General features: G+C 39.1%; 1 protein-coding gene across 4 annotated transcripts in view; it reads right to left on the bottom strand.

Annotated features, from left to right (window-relative positions):
* DLG2 (discs large MAGUK scaffold protein 2) overlaps positions 1 to 18843 on the bottom strand; it is a 986088-nt gene that overhangs the window by 509488 nt on the left and 457757 nt on the right. For all 4 annotated transcript variants that reach the window (XM_066341286.1, XM_066341281.1, XM_066341282.1 and 1 more), the window contains one exon: positions 18355 to 18516. In XM_066341286.1, coding sequence (XP_066197383.1) covers positions 18355 to 18516 — 162 coding nt within the window. The remainder of the gene's footprint in view (positions 1 to 18354; positions 18517 to 18843) is intronic.

The following is an 18843-nucleotide window of genomic DNA, read 5'->3' as shown; positions in this document are numbered from 1 at the left end:
ACATCATAAAAATACATCACAAGTGAGGTTTCAAGTGACACACACTGTATCACTTTATTTTGATTATGTGTCCAGTGATTATGTGTCCAGTGAGCAAGAGTCTCTGGTATAAAAACATAACATAAAATAGCAATGGAACCTTTAAGTGTAACTTATTCTCACTGTTTCAGTTGCCATAAGATCTTTGAGTCCAGCAATGAAAAATAAAGCAAATAAAAGAAAGTCTTTATTATTTGGTAATAACTCAGAGTGTTAGTTCACCTCTTAGGAAGGAATTTCAAACATAGCAGCTGGGTTCTTTTTTCTCTTATGCAGGTTCCAGAAATTACCCTTGAGCTAGCAAATTTCTGGAACATCCAATCTGTTCAGCCTTGAAAAGGTTATGTATGACAGGTTATTATGTTCTACTAAACATTGACCCGTTTTACCAGGGCCAGATCTATGGGACAGCAACAAGCATTGAGCTCTACAACTCAAATGAGAACCTCAGTAATTTATAATTTCCGATCCATCTGCTCAGTGCCATATGATCTGTATTTCCTGGCTTTTTAATCTTCTATCTACAAGGTCCTGATTTTTCATGTTTGCTCATGAATATTTTCAGATTCCAAAAATATAGACCCATAAGTAGCAGAATAAACAAGACCTCCTTTTGTATGGCTCTGAGCTGTACTGTCAAATTATGATGGCTCATAGGGTGTTGGTTCCAACAGAAGTTTCTGCTGCAGCAAAATTTCACATTTGCTCTTTCTCTCTCACTCCCCCACCTCTTAATCGTAATACTTAATCTTTATTCAGTCACTGGTATTTATACCAGATGAGTTAATTCTGTATCTTTCTCTATTAGGTTACCTCTTTTTATGGAAGTCATAGACTTTTTCTTCAGCTACTGACCCCTTTCAGATTTGACTGAAAACGACAAAAAGGAGAAGAAAATCAAAGGGGATGAAAATTGTCACCATGGCCTAACACAGTATTTTATTTAAAAAACATTTTTCTTTTCCCCTTGCAATTTGTTTCTCCTTTTCTTCATTATTAATGTCTAAAAGCTTTATGCAATCGAGCTTCTTATGGCATGAAAATGTTTTCAATATTTCAGCTCTTGAATTTTGCCATTCACTTGTAAAAATTCTGCTTAGTGAATTCAGTTACTAAAAGATTTGGCTACAAAGCTGGAAGCCATTCTTAAAATATTTAATCAGTTAAGTATTTCTGAGTAATTTATGTTTTCCTCTCCATTACAGATATGTATAATTTTTCAAAATTCCATTTTATCATCTGCCTATTTTTCCAGTTTTATTTAATTCATCTGAAACATCTTACAGCTTTATCTTCTTTCCACTGCCCAAATAATGGTATCCCATATTCAAACTGCCCTGTCTGTCTAGCTAATAATTACATTCATACTTCTATAGCACTGTCTAGGAAAGATTTCAAACTGTGCATAGACTTTTTCTAGTCCAGGCTGTCTTGGGATGACCTTAGTCATAAACCTTCTGCCATACTGCAGGTGATCCATTAATTTCTTTCAGTTGTTGTGATCACTGGTACTCTAACTCTCTCTGGTATTTTTTTTTTTTCAGAGGTGTTTTCTTTCCTCAGTATGTTAGAGGGACGGGACTTTGTGAAACTTATTTAGTAAGTACAAATAAATTACATGAGCCTCTTTTCCACTTACTACTAATTTACTGACACTATCAGAGATTCCATTAAGTCAAAAGAAATGCATTTTTCCTTTAGAGAAACTATTCTTGTTTGTTACAATCCCATTACATTTATCTCATTAAAAGTACCTGGCACAGATTTTCTGAAGTGTAATTCCCAAGATCATCCCTAGAGTTTCTGAAAAGACAGATAAATATTTCCTGCCATCCAGTTCTCTAAGTGGAACAGCTGTGACACTGCACATTTTTATTAACTACTCATCAGCCATCTAATTCTACTTAATTACTACTATTTGTGATAGAGTAACATTTTTGTCTACTCTTTTTCTTCTCCAAATATACAATGCCACCCCCAACTCATAAAAATCTAGACTAAACTTATACTCAAAATTATAAACTGCAAATTTACCCATATCTCTGGAAAACAGACTGTACCAAGCAGCTACAGTTCTTTGCTCCAAGGATCAGATTTTGTCCCTGAAGCACTTATACAGTACTGGGAGCCGTAAGTGGTTAGAACTGCTCCTACAACCATCCCAAATCTGCAGAGTGCTGGGCACAGATGTAACAAAAACAATGAGGACATGTGGGTGGTAGATTCCTACTCTGTGGCCTTAACACTTCGGAAAAATAAATGTCACTGGAGCAGGAACACCCAGGATCTGCACGGTCTAGCACTGCACCTACACTAATTACTCTTTGAGCAATTTGGCAATGCAAAACACCCTTGTCCACTGCCCTGACTGCTTTCTCCATCTTTATTTGCAAAAAGGATGTGAAGTGGGAGCTCGAGGGAGGATGAAGTACATAGAAAGGCTAGGTTTGGAATGGGACTAAAAGCCTGAAAACCATGATTTCCTATCTTCTCCCATCTTTTTAATTTTTTCTCAGATGATCCTCCTTGCCCCAGACTGCTGGAGATGCAGCTGCCTTGGGTAGCCACTGTGCCCATCAGCAAATGAGTCCTTCCTCACAGTCAAAGAGATGTCAAAAACTCAGACCACCTGTCTTAGAGGGAAAGGGGAGCTGGGAAAGACACTGCCAGCTCAAGCAAAAAGGCAATTCTGGGAAAAGAGAAAGCATTTCCAGAGTATAAGGACTTTTTGCAACTCAGCATCTTGACATTCCATAAAGTGTTGCCCTAGTGGTTCTTGTGTTTGCATATAAATCATCAACTTCTTTCTTCTTGATAAGATCTTATCACAGGTTCAAGTGCCACTGCAGCCCCCAAGACACTGCCAGAGAACAGTATTATAGTACACCATGATGCCCTCCATCAGCACTTTTAGAAGGTATCGAGCTTTAGAGTACTAAACCCATTACCAAATAATATTACAATACTCAAAAATTTGGAGAATTTGGATTTGACAGTGTGCCTATCACAGGTCTTCATTATCACACACAGCAGGCCAACAGAAAGAGTTTGTGAGAAGAGAGGTGGAGATGGGTGTCTCTAAAAACAAAGGGTCCTCACAAGGATGCGACAAAACTTGTTACATTACATCTCAAACCTCTTAATAAAACATTCATCCTACCATAATTAAGAAAACTCATTTACACTAACCATTATGATGAAAATTATGTTGAAAATCCCATCTAATTGAAAGCATAGTAACGCTCATCAACTCAGTTAAAAACATGTGTAGAAATAAATCAGGGACATTAATTGATTAACACACTAAGCAAATGGTGGTATGCTAGCTGGGGGAGGTAATTTCTACATTGTGCAATCATGGCAGTGTTACTGACTCTATTCACAGAACCATTTTTCTTCAACACCAAGGCTGTTTGTTTTTATCCTCAAAATGTGCACACTTGTCCATGTGTTTCTCATTCAGTGAGGTGCAAAGCATTCCTGCATTGCTAATGGGAAAAAGCCAATAAATGTAACAAGATAGCACTGGTCTATAATTCAGCCTTGAGATATGAACATCTCTAGCTAAAGAAATTACAAAGGAATTATACACTAGCTTAAAAGGAGATATAATTTGATTCTAATAGATAGATTATTAGATAATATTTGAATATATGCAAGATTTCCTATTAATTTTTGCTGATTTGCTTTGGTTTTAGTCTGGGCAGCTCTGTGGTTAAAGCTTTTAAAAGCTTTTCCTTGCCTATATGATGCTTAGGACAACGGGGCCCTGCACTGCTATCATAGCCCCTGGGTAATACTATAACCTAAATTATCATCATCATCATTTAGATTGAATTAAGAGGCTTGTAAAGAATCTGCATCTAGGGAGGAATCTCCAGACCAGTCTAGCTTAGATCATTAGTGAGAGCTGTAATGAGAAGGGCAGTGGCACATCTGCTTTGATGTATTCAGGGGCTGGAAGAACTGCTCTAACCTGGTCAAAAATCTAGAGGTAGCAAAGATAAAACAATCTGAGATATGCTACAGCATGATGCTACAGAATGGATGAATTTCATCCTCTCCCACACCTCTCATTTTATTATCAGATGAGATTCTCAAAAAGAATTTAAAAGAGTTTGTGACTTACAGTTCTTTGAAAATCAAAGGGAGATGTATTCCTGCCTAAATGAGGCTGAAACCTACTTTTCCCGAAAGCCTGAATATAAAAGAATCCAGCTTTTCAAGATTATATATAAACACCACCGTCGCCCCTGGGTTTAACAGTGTTTGGGAAAATTTTGTACTTATCCACCCACACATGATCTAACTGAAGTCTGCAGAGCATTCACCCACAGATGGATATGACCCACTGTCTTTGTATCCAGAATGGTGGAGCAATACTAACAAACCCAAAATTTCAGTCAGAGTCGTCCAGCAAAAATCATTTGGGGGGTGCTATTTTTGTTCAGGTTTCTTCCCCTGTAATCCCCAGAGGCAATGCAATGAGCAGCTCCTTTGAATATTAAATTATTGAAGTTCAGAAGAATTTAATTAGTATCTTACCTACTTACCATCTTGCAACGATGCCTCTCCTACAATTATGGTACTACATTACAAGCAATTTCAGCCTTATTGAATAACTGGAATAAAACCTGGGTTCCAATTGCCAGAATTACCTGTATTAAGATAGCTATAACTGACTTAAAAACCAGAAAATGTGAGATTCTCTCTGTGCATGCGGGTTTACAGCAGTGTTTTCTCTAGTATTCAGCCTTAATATTCACCCTTAATATTACCATATTCACCTTAGGATTACCATACTGCCAAAAGAAATATGTTTAAACAGCCTTGCAGACATGTCAGTTTTCTCTGACAGGATGAGCAGTTGAATAATCACGAAGTCAAATCAGGCTGCAAGGTAGCAAAATGTAGGCTCTAAAATATTTTCAAATATTTTAACAGTTTGTGCCTCTTTCTCCCCAGCTGCACACGCCTATGTGTACCTCAGCCACTGACTGCCAGACTCCTTTTTCACAGTTCCTCACATTCAAAGTATTTGTAAAATATGTTTTCTCACAAAGCCTTGTACAGGAAGCAAGAAAGAAAGGAAAAAAAAAAATTTGCAAGGACAATGAGAGCGAGAGAAAAAGAGCAATGGCACAAACCCCAAACTGTATTTTCCTCAGCCTGTTTCTATACCCTGCTGCATTTCATGTGGCTCCAAGATGGCTCAGATCCCTTTTGGTTTGAGATAATGACCTGGCATAGAAGTGAGCTGCTGAGTCATCGTGCTTCAGCAAGAAAGTATGAGAAAAAAAGGTTGGTGATAAAGTCAGTGTATGAAAAGTGGACAGCCACAGCTGTGTTTCCAGTGGCTCTACCATCTAGTTGAGTACAGAGAGTTTCTAAGTCATTCTGCTCTGAAAGATAAACCTGTTCAGGGAAACACAGAGCCATTAAGGCTGGAAAAGACTTCTAAGATCAAGTCCAACCATTAACCTTAACACCCTCAGGTCCACCACTAAACCATGTCCCTTTGTACCATAGCCACATGTTTTTTGAGCACTTCCAAGGATGGTGATTCCAACACTTCCCTGGGCAGCCTGTTCCAATCCCTGACCACCCTTTCAGTGGCAGTTTTCTAACATCCAGACATTAGGAAATAACCATCCAGCTACTCTGCAAGCTGCATTGTAAGAAGAGTTTGATGCTATAGTCTTCAAATGAGGAAGGAACAGCCCTTAAACAAAGGCACACACAGTCCTCCAGAGGCATAGGTGTGGAAATTTCCAGTACACAAAGTGATGAAGGAGAATAGGAGAAGTAAACTATGCTTTTCAAAGTAATTCAAGCACTCCACCTTTTTAGTAGCTATAACAGACTCATGTATTTGTGCTCTATGGCTTTGCTCAAGACTGCTTTTCTTCTGTTTGGAAACATCACTGGAACAGGCTCCCCAGGGAAGTGGTCACAGCACCAAGTTTTGCAGAGTTCAAGATCTGCTTCGACAACGCTCTCAGGCACATGGTGTGATTTTAGGGGTTGTCCTCTGCAAGGCCAGAAGTTGGATTTGACGATCCTTGTGGGCTCCTCCCTACATTGGATAGTCTATGATTCAGTGATAAATACTGATGTGATGCCCTGCCTGGTTGATCGTTGCTTTTTTTGATTGATTCAGCTTTTTTTTTTTTTTTATTAGTCTTTGAGTACAATTGTTTAATAGTCTTTGTGGCCTACTTTGCATTCCGAAATAGAGACAGGATTAAAATTCCCTAACTCCGGTATCTTTAGGAGAGAGTAGGCAAAAAGCACATTTAGAAATGGAAATCTGTCTTAGCTATTTTAACCTGAGCTTGCTTGAGCCAGATTTCAGACATTCCCTGATGTCACAGGTATTAGTAAAGTACAAGCAGTACAGAAACACCCTTAGGTTCACTTTATTCTTCCCATTCACATTTGCCTAAAGTAGATATCAACATCTCCACAATACTGAAAAAATAATGCCTTTTCTAAACAGAAGTAAAATTAGGAAGACAGTACTTAGGAAAACAATCTCTAATTCAGTTCAGATCTGCTCAATCTGCAAATTTATTGCAAAACAGCAAAAGAAACAAACTGCCCAACAACTTCCAAAGAGGAAACAGCAGCAATTTCAATGTGAAACCATCTGCAGGTGTGGTCTTCATATGCTGGTTGATGACTTTAACTCTCCTAGAGTGTAAAGTTGTTAACTTTGTGCTATTTTGGCTAATTCCCAGTAATTAATATAACTCTTTATACTCTCATCACTGAAATTCTACTTCCCTGCTTGGCATTTGCTCATCCACTTGATCAAAGGCACAATTTGTGACACTGACTTCAAAGTAAAAATTTGTTTATTTGCTGTAAAAACACCATTACTCTTTTTAGCCTTTCCAATGTCATGTAATCAATTATGATAATTTTATTAGGTCTATTATCAAGTTTAATGATGTTGTTTGTTTGTAAGCAAAAACTTCAACCACTATGTGGTGATCAAATCCAATGCAGCAATTCAGACAGATGATTATTAAAACTAGTGGGAGGAAGGCTTTGAAAAAATCAGCTAGGTACACTTTCTTTGTGACTGTGGTCATTTTCTGCAGAAAACACTTCAATCTAAAAAGCTAGTTTCTAGCTCTTATCTATGGAAAAGTCTCATTCTGTTCATATTTGGAAGATAGATGCAATTTGCTGTTCATGTGTCTGTTGGTTGAAAAAAAAATTGATTGCAGCTTCTTTGGCGCATAGTTTCTGTAAGTATTAGCAGAATAAAAGCTACCCAGAGTGCTGCCATTTCAGTGGGCAACTGACATCCACTAGACTTGATAATATTCAATATATTTCACATTGCTTTTGTCCAGGGAGAAGAGAACCCACCTGTCAGGAGCAAGAAAAATGAGAAAAACTGTTCTGAAAGTCCATGTACAACAAAGATGAGACAGGCAGTGCTGTGTCAAGCAGCCAAGAAGCAAAATGATCAATAAGAGCACAGTTGTCTCGTACAGGAGGGCAGCAATCGTTACACGTTCACAGCTCCCTGGTACAAATTTGAACTTCACGGGTGGCTTGAAGGGTTAATAAGATCCACGTGCATGTGTAGGAATGAAAATAAGAGAAATGTAAGAGAAGGAGAAATACAGGAATGGATCCTGAAGGTAAGTCAGACAAATGGAACAGAGAGAAGGAACACTGATTAACTATGGAAAAAACCACAATATCATGCAAAAGAAAAGACAACACTGTGAAAAATCAAGTCAGTAAACAATGCAGATCTTAAAAAAGCCACCTGAGTCATCAAGACTTCTGACTATTTTTTTGACATTATGCCAAATTGCATCAGCTTCAGTAGCAATTTTTAAAGATTATTAAAAAGCAAGTAGCATGATCTGAAATAGATTGAAGGCAACCAAATGGCAAAAGGCATTTCCCTTTGTAAAAATATTTTTGAGAGAGATCTTCTGAGAAATTTCAATTAGCCATTGATACCAAGATCACATAACCATGGAATGGTTTGGGTTGTAATGGACATTAAAGATCATCTAGTTCCAAGTCCCCTGCCATGGGCAGGGAGATGAAGTCACACAATAATAAGGTTGTGAAGATGTCACACAAGAATAATTTTGAGAACTCTTATTTAGACTAGATTCTTGAAAAGAGTTGGAAAGTGACAGCCAGTTCAGAAAGACCTATCTTTCTTTTAAATTTCAAAATTCTGGGTTTCTTCAGAGCTCCAAAGTACACGAAACTACATTAGAGCAAGATGATATAAGAGCTATGAGAAATAGGAGTTTAAAAATTTTGGAAATAGCTAAAGCGCTTCTTAGGCTGCCAAGATACTCTTTCATAAGATTTGACTAAAGGGATTCTGTTCTTTTCATCCTGAAGGCCACAGCCATCCAGAGCTCCTGGAACTGCAAACTTCTGCTTTCTTTTACACCTGCTACTGATAAAAGCCAGAACATTTTGATGTGTCACATCATCAGATGTATAAACACATGCATCTTCTACTGAGTGAGTGAATTATCAGTATATTCCTCAGTGAAAAGGTATTATGGCACTTTAGTGCTTCATTTAAATTGTAGAATACATTCCCAAGCGTCAGCAGTAGCTGAAGTCTGACAGAAGGGCATTTCAGCTACTGAGCTCAGGGAAACAACTGGTGTTAAACCTGTCTGACATATCTGAGAAAAATCCCTCCTGTTACACTCTGACTAATAACACCAAGATGCTTTATTGCACTTTTCGGCAGTAGGTCACAAAACACTTTGGAAAGGTGGCAAACATCATTACAGATACTTTAAAAATATTCTGGTACTTCTAGACTTGGAGAAAAGAGCTGGCAGAACAGACAAATCCTATCTTCATAGCATCTTGTAATTATTCCGTGGATTTATTGTATATATATTATGTATTTCAGATGGGAAAAAAACCTCTCTTTATAATATCCCATCTCTCAGGTTTTTTTCCATATTCTGTGAGTATTACACATGGCCAACACATCAAGGGGAAAACAACTCAGAAAATTACAGGGAAGCAAGAAATAACTACTATTATGCAAAGCATCAGAGAAAGACAATGAGAGAAAAGGATTCTTGGAATTTCTTATTTACTTGATGCTGTGTGAGAGACATAGTCAGGAATATCTGCAGTATGCCAGCCTTCTCCCTCCCACACAGCCCCCCACCAAAAAAAAAAGAAGGAAAGAAAGGGGCTAAGGAACAAAACTATTGTTAAAAAGAAACCTGCTATTCAAAAATAGTAAAAAATAAATCGGCTAATTAATACTAATGGATAAAGCACCCAGTAGATCAAGAACACAGAAAGACTCCTGAAACAGCAATTCAGATTAACATTTGAAAAGATCTTCAATACCTAGGGGGCCCATATAAAGTAAACAGGGTCCATAGCCTGAAAATATTTTTGAATTCCTTTGAAAATTCCCATCTTCATTCTTCAGGCAAGTCTAGCAACACATAGTGCACTGGTAGATTCTGTCAGAACCCGCTCTGCTTGTGTCCATCAGAGGACAACATTTATTTTGCCAAAAAATAAAGGATTGCAATGCCTGAGGTCTACTTTAAGTTGCTGAGATTTCTCCAATTAAATCACCTACTGACAGAAGCAATTTTATTTGGTTTCTTTTTTATTCTGTCAGAAGCTAAAAAGATAACAAGATATTGTCAGCAACTACATAAATCATGTGGAAAGCCATCAATCAGAAAGCCAAGGCAAAACATCAAGTACACAAAACAATGGATTTAGCTGTGATGACAAACCCAAAAAACTATTCTTCACTAATAACTGTTCTTCACTGCAACCTTCAATTTTTGCACCATTTCAGGAATTCTTTAGAGTAAGACAAGGACTCAGAAATGAAAGATATTCCTGCCCACATGAAAACGAGGCACGAAATATTACTCTAAATGCTAATCTATAAGCTGCTTATTTTGCCTTGAAACATAATGAAATAAAATCAGAATTCAGAGCTACTTCTATCACTTCCTTAAGAGCAGGAACAGGCACAGGCATATTTGTGAGCTTCCTTTGTCTCCTTCTAATCCGATTGCATTTTTATATTAAAAACCATAGATTACAGATACAAATGTATGATATATGCTTATCTGCTGTTACAGTAGGAGATAAGAGAAAAGCAGTACATGATTAAACATGTAAAAAGTGTTGTATCTTAATGAAGCAATGTACTGAATATTCAGTGGAATCCACTGACCAGCACGGGGGCTTTGCCAGTGACTGCATACCAAAAAAGGAGAGAGGAGGGTAAAGGACAAAACAAAACCAACTCCAAAATGCAAAAGCTAGAAAGCTACCAGGGCAGTGATCAAAAGTATCCTTAAAAAATCATTGCTACTGGGCTGAGCCACCCTGCGGATAAAAAATGCTTCATGCAGATTAGCTATACTTATGAAATGCAGTCAGTGTAAGCAAAGAAAAGGATGCAAGATTAAATTTTAGATGGCTTGCTAATACATCCATGCATACATTAATATGTCCTCTATATAACCCCAATTAATTTTGTAACTGCAAGAGAAAACTTCAGACTGCTGTTCCTGACATGTAACAAAGCCTCAGCCTCTCTGTCTTCCACAGCTTTTAAAGAGCCTCTGAAATGCAGCATCTTTGCTCAGGAAGAACAGTCTGTGCTGTGCCACTGCCTCAACTCTGTCACACCTCAACAGCAGAAATTAAAGCAAATTCAACCTTTGTAGGGTTTTTTCCCCTTCCCTATTTGAACTTCATCTCTATCATAGGGTTCTTCCTAAGTAATAGGAATTAAGGGATCTCAGCAGCTCTAGAAAAAATAAAAAAAATAAATTTACTTTGTTACCACAGACAGATTATCCTCTCAAAAAAACCCCCAGGAATTACATTTACACAGGACTAGAAGGCATGGCAATGCTGAAAGCTGTAGCAACCAGCTTTCTCTGTGTTAAACCTGGTTCCCTGGAAGCTAGGGGTATTTCCATTACCTGGGCAGAGGACTTCCCTGCAATTGCTCAAACCTGCTCTAGTGGAACTTGTCTCTGCCTAAGGCAGGGGGCTGGAACTAGATCATCTGTAAGGTCCCTTTCAACCCAAACCATTCTGTAATTCTATGTTTCAAAACAGTTACTCAGGTCTGTGAAGCATATTTCCTTACACTGTTTTCCAGCTCTAGGCAGCAACACCTCAAGTTTATTTACAGGTCATAGGATCCACTGCAACATCAGGAGAGTCTTGCACTTTGTTATTTTCACAGTACCCGTGACCAGTGCATGACTTTGGTCTTCACACAGTACCAAAAAATAGTCCCAAAGTTTGTTGAATTGAGAAATGAGACTGTTGCGCCCAGAAAAAAAAAAAAAAAAAATTGCTATATAATATTCTGACCTTATTTATCCAAATTGTCTTCAGAACTCAATTTTTATTGAAGTCAATGTTAATTCATGAAATAAATAGCTCTTGCCTAATCTACATTTTTAGACACAAAAAATTACTCTTTATGACAGTTTCCAGGAAGCTCAGGCTAATAGATTCTTCACAGAATAATTAATCATCCAGGCTCATCCTCAGAGCCTCTTTCCCCATCTTTGTTAATTTGTCCGACAAGCACAGAAACCACTGTAGAGAGGTCTGACTCACACCTGGACAGGGAAAGCTCCAGAGGTGGGGAAAAAGCTCTTTCATTACAGACAGCAAAGGGTGAGTGACAGATTCCAGGAGCCTCCACAGGAATGACCTTCCTGCAGTCAGGAGGATAAAAAGAAGAATGATGGGCACTCACAGGATACTACACACTCACTAGGAGATAGGAATTGGGAAAGAGATATCTGCCTTGGAGCAGAAACAAAATATGGCCCCCAAACAAGATACAGAGAGTCTCGAAGAATCTTCTGGTCACTCGTGGTGTGAAGGGCTCTGTATTGGGTCCAGTCCTGTTTAATACCTTTACTGATGACCTGGATCAGGGGATCGAGTGTAAATTTGCAGATGACACCAAGTCAAATTTCACCAAGTCGGGTGAGAGCGCTGATTTGCTGGAGGGTTGAAAGGCTCTGAGGGGGAAACTAGTCAGGCTGGATTGATGGGCTGAGAAAACAGCATGAAGGTCCTGCCCTTGGGGCAAACGACCCCAGGCAGGGCTACAGGCTGGGGGAAATGACTGGAAAGCTGCCCAGTGAAAAGGAACAGGAGGTGATGGGAAACAGCAGCTGAACATGAGCGAACCTGTGCCCAGGTGGCCAAGAAGGCAAATGACATCCTGGCCTGGCTCATCCATGGTGTGGCCAGTAGGACCAGGGCAGGGACCGTCCCCCTGTACTGGGCACTGCTGAGGCCACACCTCAAATCCTGTGCTCAGTTCTGGGCCCCTCCCTGCAAGAGAGACATTGAGGGGCTGGAGCGTGTCCAGAGAAGGGCAACAGAGCTGGGGAAGGGTCTGGAGCACAGAGCTGATGAGGAGTGGCTGAGGGAACTGAGGTGTTTGGTCTGGAGAAAAGGAGGATCAGGGGGGACCTTTTCACTCTCCACAACACCAAAGAGGAGGTCACAGTCAGATGCAGGCTGGCCTCTTCTCCCAGGAAACTGAACCTGTGCCAGGGGAGATTCAGGTTGGATATCAGGATGAATTTCTTCATGAAAGGGTTGTTAAATATTGGAATGAACTTCCCAGGGGTGGTGTAGTCACCATCCCTGGAGGTGTTCAAGAGATGACTGGATGTGATACTTAGCACCATGGTCTAGCTGACAAGGTGGTGATGTGTCAGAGATTGGGCTCGATGATCTCAGATGTCTTTTCCAGCCTAAAGGATTCTGTGATTCTGTAAATCAAGTAATAGGTAAGACAGGGCTTCCTGCCATTAAAAAACAAAACAAAACAAAACAAAAAAGTATCAATGTGCTCTGGCATGGGGACACGCAGCATTCCTTCTTCTGTAAAGCAATTTGTACAAATGCCAATTCGTGGATAACCTTAACTTTGTAGACTGCTGAGCCCATTTGTTCCTTGTGGAGATGGTTTTTCTCCTCTCTTCACTGGTACTTCCATCAATCCTGACTCCCTGCAAGCTGTCAGCAACCCAGCTGAGCTGCAGGACAACATCTTAGGACAGAAAGAAAAGGAATAGCAGCCAGTGTGGCTCCTTCCCTTCCAGAAAGTGAGGCCACCAAAATGATCTAACTGAAGAGATTCATTACTGATCATTCTTGTTTGAAAGTAACTTAGCTTAGGATACTCACAGTTATTTACCTGGTTACTTGTTTTTGCTTAATTTCCCCTAATGCTTACAGCTGAACCTGGCATTAAATTAGGAAATGGAGATAGCTGCAATAGCCTGACATTTAAAGTATTTGGACAATCTAGGAGATGCAAGATCCTTACAAGGATTTTTACTTTTCAGCTTAACTTAGCAAAGTGGAGTATACTGAGAAACAAAAAATCTCACATCACAATAACACTAGTAAGGTTCATTTAGGAGCCAGAATTATTGTTCGTTTAAGGAATACTGATTAGCTCTGTTGCTGGAAGGAAGGGGAAGAGGCACGTTTTTAATTTAGAGACAGAACTTGCACCTCTGATTTCCAGGTACAGTTGTGTTGAATTCAGATTTCCCAGAACACCAGGCATTCACAAGGCACTTTTTCCTGAATTAGTACTTTCTAAGGCATCAAAAAAAAAACCCTCTTAACAGAATATCATGAAGTTTAACAGATGCAGATGAAAGAATGGTGAGCTTAGTACACCATCTCGTGTCAAACAAGGGGAAGTGCAAGAAAATTTAAAATTCTTTTTTCATTATACTATAAACTTTCTTCCTTTAAGAGATTATTAAAACACAATTTCATCACCTCCATAAGTTGAAATGAACATTTATTATCTTAATATGGCAACTTTAACAGAACTTCTCCAATGCTCGCATTTTTTCCAAATGTTAATACATCCACGAAGTGAACACTTCCTTTACAACTTGACATTCAAAGTTGCTTAAGCTGTTGAAAATTTTATCTTCTGCACACTAATAAGCAGATCAACCTTTAACAGGAATTTGATGCTTTCTAAAATTAAGCATTTTCCTGAACTAAGTTGACTGTACATGAAATGCTACAGGACAGTAGAAAAGCAAAGCAATGCAAAATATAATAAGGTGAAGAGTCAAAAAAGACGGAAAGAAAAGAGGGTCTCGTTTGCAGCAAAACTGCTCTTGCTCATTATTATCTTCTGAAAGGGAGTAATCTGTCTAATGCATACCAGATTTTAGGTACTTGGAAGATAAGAAAAACATGCCTATCTTTTATTTCAGAAAATTACTCATATTCTAAACAGTATTTATCATAATCAGTATCTGTGTGTCTCAAAGAGATTTTCAGAATGTACGAGGATCACATTTCTTATTATTCAGCACATAAAACAAGTGCAAGGGTGTTTAAGAAAATTAGTTTTACATTTTGGTTTCCAAAACAACCTCCTGAGGTAATCAATAATCATAGAATCATGGTCATAAAATCATAGAATGGCTAGGTTGGAAGGATCATCTTAAAAGACCATCTAGTTCCAGCCCCCTGCATGGGCAGGGACACCTTCCACTAGACCAGATTGCTCAAAGCCCCATCCAGCCTGGCCTTGAACACTTCCAGGGATGGGGCATCCACAACTTCTCTGGGCAACCTGTGCCATTGTCTCACCACCCTCACTGTAAAAAATTTATTCCTAATATTGAATCTAATAATGTAATAACAATGAGCTCCACTAGGGTGTTTCTGGACTACATCAAACCATCCAATCTGAAATATGAAATTACAGCCAAATCCTTTAAGAATTTGTATACTTCAAAATTTAAGATACATCTATTCTATGTAATTGTGGGCCATATCAGGCATTTCGAATCATGCCTGTCAATAAAAAGATGGTCTGAATGCTTCCATTTTGAGTGTCAGAAAATGTTTCAAGAATCCCTGGAATGTTTTACCTGGAGATGTACACAGGGGAACAAACAGGCCCACAGTTTCTCTGCCTGAACTTCAATTACCCACAGAACCTTCCCCTGTAATGATGAGAACCTGACCTCAAGCTGAGAAGCTGGATTATGGATGCAAACTGAGATGTTTACAGAGAACTGGGGAGCAGAGTGATGGTAGCAAGCAGTCTACATGCACAAGAAAGGTCTAACACTTATTGGCTTCCACAGATGGCTGTGAGCACTGGTCATTTGTGAGGGCTAGAAGCCAGCCCAAAACTTTGACTTTATAATTTTTATATAACTTTCCAGATTTCTTTCCAAATGAACAAAAATATATGGAAACAAGCAACTCTTTTATTCTGTCAAAGTCAAGTCACTTAGGAAAAGTGACGTGATCAGGGTGGACATGCGCCTTGGTCTCAGGACAATATTTTGGTTCCAAAGCCCCTTAACTAGATTATTTTTATGCTCAAAGATTTTCCTTTTATGATACTATTTCAAAACAAATATTGGCTAATCATCCTGTCATGAGGGCATCGTGCAGCCACAAAAGATTGCTTCAAAACTTTCTGGGGAGGTGCACCCTGGTGCCGCAGACTCTACAGGGAAATTCAGGGAGTGAAATGCAGCCAGGCAGTGACTTGACCCCACCCAGCCAGGCAGCCAATGTGCTTGCTGGCCTGGGTGAGTGAGATGGACAGTCCTAATGGCACACAGGATATGATGTGATCCCTGGCTGTTGTGAAGGAAATTTCCCAGTCTGACCAATCACAGACTCTAACAGTCACACTCCCAGCATCAGAAACTGCACCAAATTCATTCCCCAGCACTCGGTACAAGCAGACTCATGACCTTCATGTATGCATATTTTCCCTTTGCTTCAAATGCTCTGACCTGGAACCAGAAAAAGAAGGCAGAACTAGTCAACAGCTCTTGGTGGAGTTTCCTGACAGTGCTATCCTGCTGCAACTCCTAAGAAATTTCCTGACAGTATTTGGGCTGCAGTACTTGTTATTTCTCCTCAGAGAAGGATTCCAGCAGCTCCACTTCTCACTGGAGTCAATGAAATATTTAAATTGCAGGCATTATTTTTCAGTTAATTCTTAAGAATCCAGTATTTTACATTTACCTAGGAAGGCATGCTATGGGTTGAGAGGCATTTTTCACCATTATTTAGTGAAGCCATGTTCACACAATACTGCTGAGAAGATGGCAGAATACTTAATGATATCAGGCTAGGTTTGATATCAGGACAATAACTAGGTTTGTATTTCAGGACAATAACCAATTCTGACTAGATTTTGGAGTATTTGGAATGCTATTTCTCAACTATGTGGAAATCACTGAGACCAAAACTTCTGAACAGGGATTTCAGTCAACTGCCAACAATAAAAGTGAATCCAAAGCATGTGTTTCAGGTAGGAAAGGCAGTGAAATGCCATGAGCTGCAGGAAAAGAATTCCTCTAGACTCCTGAGCTACTTCTCTACTGAAGGTTAAAAGATGGGACATAGACAGCAGGGGAAAGGAAGCAGGAACTTCAAAGCCATTTGAAGAGACAAACAGCTAAATTTAGATTAAATGGCAGGCATGAGACTATTAAGTGACAGATACAAGACACTGGGAATCTGAAGGAAAGAAGGGAAAGGGACAGAGTCAAAGACAAAAATCATCATGCTGAAGAGAAAACCTGCAGGAGACACTGATTTCCAAGAGGAAACACTATACAGCTCCTGTCCTACCATCACTTCAGAAAACAGCAGCACACAACAGCTTTGTCCTGTTACAAGAGCAAATAAGACTGGGACCTGTTTCAAGGCAATTGTGCATGTCTGGGGACACCCTTCACTTCATGAGTTTTTTGACATCATGGCTACACCATCAGCTTGGATTATGTAGCCTAACTTGAAAGTCTCCAAATGTGAAAAATAATGTCTGGTTTTGACCCTCATGAACAAGAAACAGCACTGCAATCACAATACTCAAGGAGTTCCTAAAGGAACAGGGATGTTTCCTTTCCAGGCCAGAAATTGCTTGGTCCATGACTGTCCCCTGATGCTACACATAGGCCTCATGGAGGAAATCCTTTCCAAATAACTAAATTGATAACCTCAGCACAGGATGATCACTGCTTGGTACTGTTGGTTTCTGCATAAAAGTTAGGTAAATAACCCAGGAAACTGCTAAAACCTGAAAAGACAAACATCATACAAACTAAACACAGGAGCAACAAGAGCAGAGCACAGGGATTCATTCACATGCCTATTCCGTGAGGGCTCAATGAACACCAGCTGCATTCACATCAATCTTTAATAATAAACACCTCCTTTCACTTGTAACCACACAGTAAACACTGCACTAGGCAATCAGTGCCCATTTCACAGGCTTTGAGCACCAGAGGGAGCAAAGCCCATCTGCCTTCTTTGCTGCTTAGATAATTGCTGGAATAAAACTATCACTCAGAACACCGCTGCCTCTAGCAAAGAATATTATTCTTTTTTCTCCCCTTCCCAGGCCCAGTAGAAACTAAAACAGAAAACCTGTCATGCTAATCACTGCATCTATGCTCCTTCCACAAGAGAAGCTCTAGGAATATTTTCAAACCACGGCATTCTGATTAAAGGACAAATATAAATTTTCAGGAATGGATTCCTTTTTGGTTATTTTACAGGTTCACCAGGGAAAGAAACATTTTTGCCCAAAAAGATATATCAGAGGACAGCAGACCCACATAAGAAGCTAAAGCTTCTATATTTTATAAATAGTTGCCTTGGTTAACAAAAAGATATCTCTACAGCACTCTGAATTGCATCAAAACCCACAGAAAACTGCAAGTGCTTGAGCAGCAAGGATATGAATAGAGGCAAATGAGCTCCCTTTTCAGACATAACTTGTGACTTTGATATAGCTTTCTGAGAGATGTAAAAACTAGGATTCCATCAGACGGTTACATTTACAGTATTTTTTTATTTTTTTTTTTATTTCTGAACAAGGATAATCAGGAAGGGAAGTCTGCCATTTCAAAATCACCATGATATTGAGGCTGAAAACCTGCATTATTCATTTCACAATGTACAGAAAAATAAGCTCATTTGCCAGGAATTATTTTTACTCGAGCAGAGGCCTCACTCAAAGCTTTAGAGTGAAGGCTCACATCTCTACACAAAGCTTTGTCAACTAAACTATCACCTGTTCCACTACAGTGAGCCTTAAAAACCCATCACAGGACAATCAATATGAAATGATAGATTTCAGAAAGCACCTTGTCTGTTTGTACAAGAAAATAAGTTTCCCAGGCATATCATACTATGCGTTTTCTGGTATTTGAGGACCAAAGCCATGAGTTTTATGGATCCTACCTTCAAAGGAGAAATGTGCGACTGTAAAACGTATCCATGGACATTCTCTATTTGAGACAAGTTCTTCTCTGACACATGAACAAGCTCTGGGCCTCTCACTTCGTGGGTTAAACGAGGCAAAGTATGGTCATGTGGAGCATCCTCATCTTGATAACGATATTTCTAGAGGAAGAAAACATCAAAGAAGAACAAATAAGCTTTTAGGAGGTAATGCCTATATTTTAATATAATTGTGGAATAACAAAACATGAGACAGTAGAGAATAATCATAGGATTTCCTAGTGTGTTCTAGAGAGAATGAGTCATATTTTTTTTACCATTGTATCAAAGAGAGAAACGTGGTATATGTTGCATTGATACACAAAATTGTCAGCATCAAATAGACATTTGAGATGAGACACTGAAGAAAAAGAGAGGTTGATCAGCAAAGCTGTAGTGTCAGATCACATTTTACACACCTGTGTTAATAATTAGAGTTCTATAGCCCTT

This window comes from Sylvia atricapilla, chromosome 2 (genome assembly GCF_009819655.1).
Source record: "Sylvia atricapilla isolate bSylAtr1 chromosome 2, bSylAtr1.pri, whole genome shotgun sequence".
Classification (NCBI taxonomy): Eukaryota; Metazoa; Chordata; class Aves; order Passeriformes; family Sylviidae; genus Sylvia; species Sylvia atricapilla.
The sequence above is the reverse complement of the archived record's forward strand: the minus strand, read 5'-3'. Positions and strand labels throughout refer to the sequence as shown.